At 46.1% G+C, this 11,609-nt stretch overlaps 1 protein-coding gene across 1 annotated transcript in view; it reads left to right on the top strand.

Moving 5' to 3' along the window:
* The first annotated feature begins 2,205 nt into the window (after positions 1–2,205).
* Positions 2,206–11,609, top strand: part of FAM20C (FAM20C golgi associated secretory pathway kinase) — a 61,125-nt gene continuing 51,721 nt past the window's right edge. The window contains exons 1-2 of the mRNA XM_074885904.1: positions 2,206–4,307; positions 6,202–6,374. Of these exons, the coding sequence (XP_074742005.1) occupies positions 3,763–4,307; positions 6,202–6,374 (718 nt within the window). The 5' untranslated portion in view covers positions 2,206–3,762. The remainder of the gene's footprint in view (positions 4,308–6,201; positions 6,375–11,609) is intronic.

Raw genomic sequence — 11,609 nt, 5'->3', positions numbered from 1 at the left:
AGGGAGCTTTGGTCCTGGCAAAACTTGACCAAAGGTCAGTTACAGAGGGGAATAGGGTACATCCACCAGTCTCCCACCTTCAGACAAAACTCAAATGTTTGAAAAGCAAAACAAAAAGCTCATGGAAGAGAGTTAGGGAGATTCAGCTCACAGGCAGACACAATTTAGATGAAACTATTCTTAACTGGATAGCCAATATGCACCAAAGGTTATACTGATAAGAACATAAAAAATATAGTTTCAAGGAATGTTACTTGTTCACAATACTGCTATTTCACCTTTTGAAAACCATGTAATTAATTACATTTAGTTGCTTATATTATATTTCAAAGCTAATCTCACTTTCATTATATAACTCTTGCATGTGGAGTTACAACATGTTTGACAGAATGTTCTGTTACTGCAAAGTAATAGATGTATTCAAACTTTAAGAACTCATTTAAGTAACTTGCAACTTTATCTTCATCATAACTGTTAAGGCTCACTCCCCAACTAATACCATAGCCTTCAGCTTTAGTAGGTCAAACACTAAGAAAAAAAAATCATGTAGATACAACCTGTAACCTACAAACCCTACTGTACCACTTTAAAGCAGATAACGCCATATTATCTGTCCTTACACGAAGTGCTACAAGCAGCTCACCCACAACCCCTTAAAAAAGCCACAACAAAGGAAATACAAGTGATACCTAGGGAACTGTGTACCCTGCACTCACCCTCCTGGAGCACTGGCTGTGGCTGCTCTCCTCCATCACTCCACTCCCTGAGGCAGAAGCTCTAGCTTCCACCTGCCTCCTTTTGCCTCCCTGAGCTTGATTGATAATTCAGCTCAGCTGACTTCACTAAAAGACAGCACCAGAAGCTCAGCAGGACAAAGGCTACAGCCACAGGCAGGCAAAAAAACCCCAACCCCTAACCAAACAGTCTTCCACGTGCCATTCACGCTGCACCCCCATCACATATCATATCCCATTACAGCAGCGGTGTGTTCCCCAGCTGAACCAAAACTGCAAGGCTCTTCCTGATGGACCTAAAATGCCAACTTCTTAAACTAGGTTAAAATAAACTGAACTTTAGCTCACTGCATAGAGACGTAGTTAACTTATGAATCAAACTCAATTTCCCAAGCAGAACTGTACAGACTTGCTATCGAGCAGCAGTGGGAGGCAATGGCACATGAGGAACTAGTGTCACTATCCTCATAGTCAACTGACCAGATGCCCTTTGACTGAGCTGATCTTGGTGAAAAAGTGGAAAAAGATGGAAAGCCTTGCTTCTGGCTCCATAGCAAAATGTTTTGCTATGATTAAGTACACCTGTACTTGAAGGATCCAGGGTGACATAATGGCTTTCATGGAAATCAAAGTGCTGCATCTACAATGAGCTGTACCTCTGAACTCTGGTACTAAGAGGTCCCCCTAGGTCAGCAAGTCTTGCTCCTCCACAAAGGTACAGAGCAGTCTATCAGATCATGGCCCTGTCGGCTCTTTTTCCTCATCAATCTTTTTTTTTTTTTTTTTTTTCCATTGGAAAAGCAGAGACTTCCCTTGTGCAAAACATGGTGACACTGTAACAGGGCACAGAAGTGCTTCAGGGAAGTGCAGAGCACAAGGCTCTGCAGAACCACCTACTGAGGGAACAGTGCTGGATGGAGCCCATGGAGGGTTGAAAATACTTTTTTGGGGGAAAGAAATACTTTAATGTTGCTTAATCCAGGGAAAAATGGGCCAGCATGATTAGCACTGAGATGTTTCTGTGGAAAGGTGGTGGGGGGTAGGCAGAAGCACATGACCTACTTCATTGCTATTGCTGCCCCACTCAGTGACGGAGCCCTGCTAAGGACCATAAAATCCAGGGGACTCCCCTGCCCAAAGACAAAATCAGCAGCCCGGAGCATCCCTGCCTGATCACCTGAAGACCACTGAAGTGGTTTGTCCCTTCCTCCAGACTGCCCTCAACCTCAGACAACCATCAGCGGCACTCACTGGGCTCCGGAGGCCGCCCTGGACCCAGGACCACCAGCTCCATTTAGCCTTTAGGCCACCCAGCTGACTGTGCAGATGCCGGCAGCAGGAGAGAGGGCAGATTACCCTGCAGCACGCCCATGGATTATCACAGCCCACAGGATCTCGGATTAAAAATAAAGCCTGTTCCTCCGGCAGAAGCGGAGCAGAGAGCTTTCCGTGTTGACCTTGCTCCGGCGAGCGGCTGGGCGTGAGGGGAAGCGGGGGCCGGCTGCTCTCCAGCCCAGACAATGACAGCGCAGAATCGCTGCTCCCAGCCTGGGCACACAGACCGCGCTTACACTTTGCAATGCTATTAGTGCAGATTCCTCTCTCCGCTGCCACTTTTTAATTATTTTTTTTTTAATTTTTTTATTTTGCAAACCTTTGTGGAACAGACGCCCTCTCCTTGCCCCAGTTGGAGCTGCAGTAGAATGAAAAGGGGGGTGGGAAGAAGGGAGGAGAGGAGGGGAAAAAAAACCCTTTTGGTTGAGGTTTTCCTGTTACTATCACTGTAGCGTTTATTTAGCCAATCTCCTAACTATGACGTGAGGAAGGCAGGAATCATGGCTCGCTCATAATATTTAACACACCCACTGAAAGCTGGAGCTGCAGAGCTACTAGTCCAACCAGTCTCCAGAATTCAGTGTAGCTGAAAGAGGTTTTCACTCTGCACCTGCCAAAGATCTCTCCCCCCTCTTCCCTTCTCTCCCCCCTTCTCTCTTCCTTTCTCTCTCTCTCTAAAAGGCAGATCTGTAAGACCCAGCAGAGATCAAAGACGGGACCTCTTTGCTAAAAAGAACCTCTACTGATTTATATTAGTTTCTTTCCTCTAATCCTTCCTCCCCCCCCCCCCTTTTTTTTTTTTCTGTGCCATATTTAACCTTTATGTTGCAGTTGTGCCATCAGACAGTTTTGCAGCCAAAAAAAACCAACCCAAGCCAAAGCAAAAGCCCAGCTCGGATACAGCAGCCACCCAGACTTGATCTCAGTTGAACATACTAATCTCTCCCAAGCACTGGACGCAATGGATGAAGAAACTGGAACCGCTCTAAGAAAATTATTTTCCAGCCAATGTTCTTAAACAGTCTCAGAGAAGAGAGGGAGCAAGAGCGAGCGGGAGAGCGCTTCTGCTGCATCACTGGTCAAATTCAAAGGAAGGGAGTCAGCGTTTCCAGCACAGCCAAATATTATGGATGATTTTTTTTCTTCTGTCGCCTTTCCGTACAGGTTTTCTTAATATTATTCTTCCCCCCTCCTCCTCCCCGTCTTTTTTTTTTTTTTTTTTAAATTTTATTTAATCAGAGCTAGTGTCTGATGCCGGTTTCTCTTCCAGAACCAGTTTTCCCTATTTGTTGTGATCCCTGTAATAAAAAGAGAGAGAAATCGTGAACAGATGGCTTTATATATTGCAATGCCGTTGGCATTGTTTTCCTATTGATTTGAAAGGCTCGGTCCGGTGCTCCTTTCTTTATTTTTTTTTTTCCCTTTTATTTTTCTTTCCCTCCCCCTCCTAAGTTCTTGATGATACTGAGAAATGAGGACCTATTGTTTTTAGTCTGTTTATTTCTCGGCGCCTATGGAGATAACTTTATTGACTTGATCGCTCGCTTCCCGATCCGAACGGAGAAAGCCAAAGCCCCGGGGTGGGGGCTGGAAGACCCACGCCCGCCCGGGCTTTTTCCGCGAAAGCGCTCCCGACCGACCCCGCCGCCTCCCCTCCCTCCCCTCCCCCGGTAATTTATTAGCCGCCCCGGCCATGAAAATGCTCCTGGTCCGCAAGTTCCGGGTGCTGATCCTCATGGTGTTCCTCGTCGCCTGCACCATGCACATCATGATCGACCTGCTGCCGCGGCTGGAGCGGCGGGGGACCGAGGGCCGCCCCGGCTGCTCCTGCCCGCCGCCCGCCGCCGCGCCGCCCCGCGCCGCCCCGCGCTGGCCCAGCAAGCACACGCTGCGGATCCTGCAGGACTTCAGCGCCGAGCCGGGCTCCAACCTCTCCTCGCAGTCGCGGGAGGCGGCGGAGCGGGCGGCGGGCGGCGGAGCGGGCGGCGGAGCGGGCGGCGGCGGCGGAGCGGGCGGCGGCGGCGGGGGGGCGGCGGCGGCGGCGGCGGCGCGGACGCGGCGGCTGATCGGCCCCGGGGCACCGCGCCCGCCGCCCCCCGCCGCCGCCGCCCCGCTGGCCGCCCTCTTCCAGCACCCGCTGTACCGCGCCGCCCTGCCCCCGCTCGCCGACGGCGACCTCCTCTTCAATGTCAACAGCGACATCAGGTTCAACCCGCGGGCGGCCGAGCAGCCCGAGTGGTGAGTGCTGCGGCGGGGGGGGGACGGGACACCCGGCCCGGTTTGGCTCGGCGGGGCTGGGGACCGAGCGTGCGGTCCGCCCCGGGCCCCCGGGGAGGCGGGGGGGGGGGGGGGGGTGGGGTGGGGGGAGACCCGGCGGGGTGCTGGGCGGTCGGTGTGGAAACGTGGCACGGCGCTTCCCTGGGTGGCTGCTGCCTTCCGCTCGGTTTGTGGGTTTATACCCGGGCGTTCCCGAGAACTGATGTGATGGCCGGGTTGGAGCAGGCAGGGGGTTAAGGAGAGCGATTCGGTGTCACCAGGAAAAAGAGCAATCGTACTGAGGCTTGACTGGTTGTGTTCCTTCAACTACAACAACAACAAGCCATGAAATACAAAATAAACACAGGAGCAGGAGAAGGCTGCAGCACTGAGGCCAGAGGGTCCGTATGCCCCAATATCCCGTCTCCAGCTGTAGCCAGAGGCAGATGCTACCAGAAAAGCAGCTCAAGAAAGAGGGGGAGCGCACAGTGAACCTCCCTCTCCAGTATCTTCCTGGTCTCCCACTCAGAGGTGTAGGGACCAGGCAGTAAGTAGTACATTAACTTTTCTCAAAAGCAGGGTCTAGTATCACAAAGGCATTCATGCTAGCAGCTATTTCAGCCTTTGGGATCTGATCTGTGCTACATTTTTCATCCTCAATTAATTCCGAGTGTCCTAGCACCTCTGCTGCTCTCCAGCCTTCAAAGCAGTTAGTTGCCTCTGTGAATCGTATGCCCTGTTGGCTTGTAAGAAATGCTGAGAAATTTCAATGACTGAAAAATCAAAAGGCTTGTCTAATACAACAGCACCCTCTTCCAAACACACTGACATTGTAATGTTTAAACAGCTGCATTGTACCGTGCAAAAGCTCTGTCAAGCCACAGAGCAGCCAGCATGATCTAAACCTTTAGAAAGAGAGGATAAATATTTCTGATTTCCGCCCCATGAGCATGTGAATTGTCCAGGCCCCTTCTATCTAATAATCAAAACTGACTGTGAAGTGAAATAACCTGAAAAAGTTCTGGTTTCTCTGAGAGGGGAAAAAAAAAAGACTCACAAATGTATGAACATCTGGAGATGACTAAAAACACAGAAGACTTCTGGATCGAAGATATGTGATAGTGTATTCAGTAGGTGAAGAGTGAAATTATCATTGATGTCCACAATGCAGCTGCCTGTTGTACATATTTTCTTTAGTGGCTGAAGCCAAAGTTCACAGAACTAACATAAGATTTAGGAGTTAAAAGTCATTTTAACAATTCTTTTCTGTAATAGTATCCTACTGCTAGGGAAGAGGCAAAACCATCCAGAGTTATTCTTTAGCAACCAGTTCAGAGTGATCCAGTTTCTTCTCATTCTCTCCATTTAAAAAAGAGCAGAAGAGAGAGTGGGAGCATTTGGTACAACAGGTCGAGTTACTGCTGCGCTCTCAGTTTCCAGACCCAGGTCCTTGTTAAATAAAGGTTCAGGATGATGCTGTTGTTTGGGTCAAACTTGTAAAAGATGTGTGCAACATAATACAACCTAAACACAATATAAAACTTGCAGCTCTGTGTTTCTGCTATATAAGGGCCTCTGCTAATGCTCAGTGATGTCACTCTGAGTTTTGCTCCTGACTTTCATGGGCTTTAAATCAGGCATGATGAGTGGAGGTGAAAATCCATCTCCCCCTTGGCCCTGGGTGGGAGCAGGCTCCTGGCATGCAGCTGGCACAGGGACAAAACCTGGGGCTGCTCCCACCTCTGTAGTGCTTTGCCTTTCCAAGTTGTTGCATTTTGAAGCCATGTTTCTTGATACCTGTTACAAACTGTAACATTATTTCTTTCTCCTCATTTGTGGGTTTTTGTTGTGTTGTTCTCTTTTTTTTTGGTGGTAGGCAAAACGAAGATAATGAAGAATTTTTGCCAACTGGAGAAACCTCCATAGACTCCTACCCAAACTGGTTAAAATTCCACATTGGCATTAATCGGTACGAGTTGTATTCCAGACATAATCCTGCAATTGAGGCTTTACTACAAGACCTGGTCTCCCAAAAGATAACCAGTGTTGGTATGTTCAGATATATATAATATTTTATCATTATTTGCTCATTGTTCAGGATCTCATTGCTGTTTGAATATTAATATTTTGCATGGCTTCTCTCTGGCGTGCCTACAACATTGCTTCCTGACTTCTGCGCTTGTTTTCCCTGTTAAATGTAAAGAGATATTGCCAGCTCTGTATTACCTGAATAATTGCAAAGTCTGCTAGCAAGGCAAATCCCATTTTGGAGATCTTTTAGTCACAATCAGGCTGAAAGTGCCCTATTCAGTTATTTTAAATAAATATGATAATAAAAAAAAAGGATGGCAAAAACCAGATAGCATCTTGCACAAGCTAGATTTGTATTATTAGCTGATTATTATTTAAAAGGCTGTGCCTGGCAGCGCTTGTCTTCCCAAGGAAGGCGGCTGACCTGCAGCCCTGCAGCGATGGCTGCGGGAGCATCCGACGCTGCGGGGCTCTGCGGCTCGGCAGAGCTGCAGCTTCCCTGGGCATCGCACAGGGAGCTCTAGGCAAGCCATCCTCCCGCTGAGCAGAGTTCAGCTCTGTTTATTCTGCTTGTAAATCCATGATGGGGATGTGCCCATGTCAACCTTTGGCTCTGGTTAAACAAGGTGACGCAGTTTGGGGCTTTTCTCTAGGGCTGTTTAATGACAACGTTTGTCTCCTTGAATTTAGCTATGTTGCTGCACAGGGAAAAAAAAAACCCACAACCCCAAACGAAAGCCCTGGGATACTAAACAAATGCACACCCCGTGGTTTCCAGAGGTAGAGAGCTGCAGCACAGCCAGCGGTTTCCGTTGGCCGTGCAGGAAATGAAGTTACTTGCGCTGACCACAAAGTTGCTAAGTCCATTTCAGAGGGATGAAATAGCAGGAGCTCTGTAAAAGTGCTGATGGTGTGTTGGCACCGTGGGATGAGGTCAGCAGGTCTTTAACCCTGCAAGGCAAAAATTCCCCTGGCTTCAGCAGGAAATGGCCTGGGCGAGAATAGCACGAGCAGCCCTAAGCTTTACATTTTCCATCGTGTGAATCACAGTGGCTGCTCAGCAGGAATGAGGGAGATCCTCGGTCATCAACAGTGGGCTGATTTAGCTGATCCAGATGGCATAGGTGTAAAATTCAGGATGCCGCAGGAGAGCTTCACCTCTGTGAATTGAGCTGCCCGGTGGCTGTACTCAGCACACAGCTCTGCTCTGAGCTCTGCTGGGGCAGGGTTTTGAACAAAGCAGTTTGCAGTACCCAGGTGCCATCCCACGTGTTGGATTCAAGGGTTCAGTGGTCACCTAGCTCATCAAAGAGCCTTGTTTATTAACCTGTAATGGGTTTTCTATCCTCAAAACTCTGGATCGGAGTGATTCATTAAGGAGCTCAGGTCTGACAATTAAGCCATGTATTTTGCCTTCTCTAGCTCAGATGTGACACTGCAGGTAGCAGCAGACATGGCCCGGATGATTTTCTCCTTGCCACAGCCCTCACCTTTCCTGATCCCTCCTCTCCATACCAACCAATTTCTGGAATATTAGTGGCACATGCGAATGGGGATTGAGGCAGCACTTTATAACACATGTTAATGTTGCTTTTTGAGCCCATCCATCAAGGAGGAAAAGATGCAGGCTGTGCCCTTGCCTGTCCCCCATAGAGAGCAGCAGTGCCCCAGGCAGTGACCAGGCTGTCCCTAGCTCTGTAGAGGTGATGCTTAACCAAACCATCTCCTGCCTCATCTATTGAGGTTTACACAAAATGCATTGGCCGTAGCGGTGTTTTGTACTGCATGGCTGCTAAGTGTATCGATCTCTATTTACCTCTTCAACACTGTAGAGCTCAAGCCATGTTGTCTATGCAGGAGGAGAGCAGTGTTTGCAGCAAACTTGACAGCATTCGAGCCATGAAGTCTGTCATTTCTGCAGAGCAAGGGGATGGTTAAGGTTGATGTAGGGATTAGAAGCTGGTGGGAGAAAAAGGGAAGCAGGAATGAGAAATAGTAGTTTAGTACCCACTCTTCACTTGATCTTCTGGGCTTGATCTTCACTTGTGCTTCTGGGCATGTTGCTTAACCTCTATGCTTCAGTGAACCTAGCAGCAAAATGGTTATCATAAAAAATAGGAGTGAAATCCTGACCCTGGTGACGTAAGTGGAAGTTTTGCCTTATACTTCCCTGGGGCCATGATTTCATCTAATATGTCATATAGATGTGTCATGTGGTTTCCATTAATTATGATTCTGATAGAGCTTTCAGATCGACAGGAGGAAAGGCCCATAGGACCACAGAGGAAGATTTATGATTGTTATTAGCAATTTCCTATGCGATTGCCTCTCTGTTAATGTTTGAACAAGGCTCTTCAGAGTGCAATAGGGCTTCTTATGCCCCTAACAAGAACACAGAGCCATGGTTTATATCAATGATTCCGTATAGTTTCCGTAACCTAAAACATGAGGTACATTTGGTATTGGTATTGGTCACTGTGGGAACTGACAGGGAATGATTCCTATATGTAAATCCCAGTCTAAAATCAAGCATATGGAAATGCAAGGGGACTTTTGCCAATGTAGAGATGCCATGATCTGAATTTTGCTGGTAGCATCCACTGCCTGCCTCTGTGGGGATTCAGGAGCTTTGTCAGGTTGCAAAGCAAAAAAGAGCATATTGTTAATATACTTTTTTTTATTATTATTACGCAATGCAGCATCTCTATTTTATTGGAGTGTTTAAAAATATGTTTTAAAATAATACTTGCCAGTTTTCAGCTTTACTGCAGAGCAGCAGCAGGAATTCAAAAGCATGTAAGCTGATTAATAAAGAGTAAGGTATTTGACCAAAGGACACTTACAGGGCTGTTACGTTTTTTTGTATATTCCTGCATATCTTCTAATTTGTCTGGTTTTTTTCCTTATGGTCAATTTTTGTTGTTTTGCTTTTTATTTTCTTTTTTTAAGGCAGCTGCAAAGATGCCAAGTTAGAAATATAAAATAAATGGAAACCTTAACAATGCCCAATGTTCAGTCTTCTTTCTGCAAGCAGGACAATTAAATATACAGGCTTACATGCATTAGATGAAATGGGATATTGCTTTATCCAGTTTCTTCCCAGTGTTCTGATTTGCTTTGGCTCTAATAGAATTAGGTGATTTGCTGTGCAGATTCTTGATACCTACAGTAATTAGATCCAAACTGCAGCTAAACAGCTTCCTTAGCCACATCGTAATTTCTCTGCTCTGCTTGCATTATTTATGGAGGAGAGTGGTGACCAGATTGATCCCCTGCCATCTATCAGAACTGCTCACACAACTCTGTAATGTGCAGTGTTATTTTAAAATGAAAACGGTGACAGAAGCAATTCCCAGGAGCAGGGAGCACCAAGGTGACATTTTCTTGATGTTAAAGTTTAAATGGAACAAATCCATGGATGGGAAGGAGCATCACATTCAGTTCCCACAGTGACACCTAGAGCTGGCCTTGAAAAGAACAGGGTTACCCAGAGCTTTCAAGCTGAGGATGTATTCTGTGCCCTGCATCAATATATATATTTCCTATTCGTTTTGTTCAGCATAAAGGAATAGCTCTTAATTTGATTTAATTCACTGAAAATTTCCTCTTGCCATAAATAGGAGCCTAGAGAGAATTATTTTTCCACTGAGCACTGAAACCCAGTTTTCAGAAGCAGCACATGCACAAGCAATTGCACATTTCCTTTGCCTTTCATAACTGTTTATTGCATGCATAAATAACCGTAGTTAGCTATTTTGTTGCATATTTACAAGACGTCTGTGCATAATTGTGGCAGCACTGTCAGCAGTTTACCACAAATACGGCCTCGTGCATTCTAGAGGCAGTGGGGTCTTGATCTTGCTTGTCCTGCTGTCCAGAGGTTCTGTGCTGTGGGATTGCCTGGGAGCAGAATAGGATTTTGTAATTCCTGTGTTTAGTTGGGTTTTATGTTTTTAGTCTTTAAATTCTCTGGTTGGAAAGGTTTGGAAACATTACCCGACTGAGTTAATTTCTGAACCTGCAATGCCTTCAGTTTGTACAGGCAGTAATTAGAAAGCAAGCATGCAAGATTACTCACGCAGTGAATAAATGCTGCATTTAACTAAGGTGGACTCTACTTCAAGTCAGGAAAAAAAAAGATAAAGGCAAGACGGTGAATATTGAACATAAATTCTGGTGCTAAAGGAAATTATAAAAATCTCATCCAAAGGAAGGGAAAAAGTGCTGTTGAGAACGCATGAAAAACATAATGAAATGTAGCACCATTGATTTACTGTATAAGAAAACAATGAATCTGCCAAGAGTCAACAGATTGATTTAATGTACAATTCCAGATGAAAGGAGGGGACTTAAAATGTACAACAAAGCCTCTGAATGATTTCACAGATCTCTTCCCCTCCAGAAGTCTTTTACTCTCTTGACTAAACCAAGAAAGGCCTTTAAAAACAAGTTAGCAGAATTGCTTGAACAAGAACAAAGTAAGAGATGATGAGGGCTTGAATTTGTTTTGAAATATGTTCTTTACAGCTTGTACAGGGCCATGTCTCTAGCCTGGGGCCGAGTATTACTTGTTAAAGCCAATCAACACATTTATGTTAGATTTAAGCTTGATCTATAAATAGGCATCCAAAATGGATCTGAACATCCTCTGTTTCAGATGTTTACTGCATCCCAGGCTTTGACTGGATCTCACTTCTCAGGCATTAGCATTGCACAATTAAATACATTTTAAAATGTTTGTTGGATTCTGACCAAAAGCCAGGTTCGGAGGTCCTGCTGGGACTCATTCTCCATCAGAGGACCATATGGTCTAGACAGGCCAGTAGGATGAGGGCTATCATGCATCAAAACAGTGGAGCTGGAAAGCCAGACCAATTCAAATTCCAAATCCTTTTGGGTCATATCCCTTTGGGCAACATTGTGTCTCTGTTAGGAAGTAGTACCAGATGCTAGCCAGAACCCTGTACCATACAGTTATAAAAAGATGATTGACAGATGATAGGTAGTGCATCTTTTATACTGGATGGTGCCTGTGGATCAGGGAGGGTATTCAGGTCTTGTATTGGTGAGGGGACAAGGTGGGGAAGTAGTAGACATGACATGTGGCTGTGACAACAGGCTCATAGAGGTAAATGGAGTAGAGATTTCTGGAGGCTTGATCCAAAGTCTATCAGAGAAAACAGAAGGAGTCCCACCAATTTCACTAGTCTTTGGACGATATTCTAATCCCACATACACTCAAGCAAAAAGATA

The sequence above is a fragment of the Strix uralensis genome, chromosome 16 (assembly GCF_047716275.1).
Source record: "Strix uralensis isolate ZFMK-TIS-50842 chromosome 16, bStrUra1, whole genome shotgun sequence".
Taxonomy (NCBI): Eukaryota; Metazoa; Chordata; class Aves; order Strigiformes; family Strigidae; genus Strix; species Strix uralensis.
Note: the sequence above shows the minus strand (reverse complement) of the source record. Positions and strands in the feature narration are given on the sequence as shown.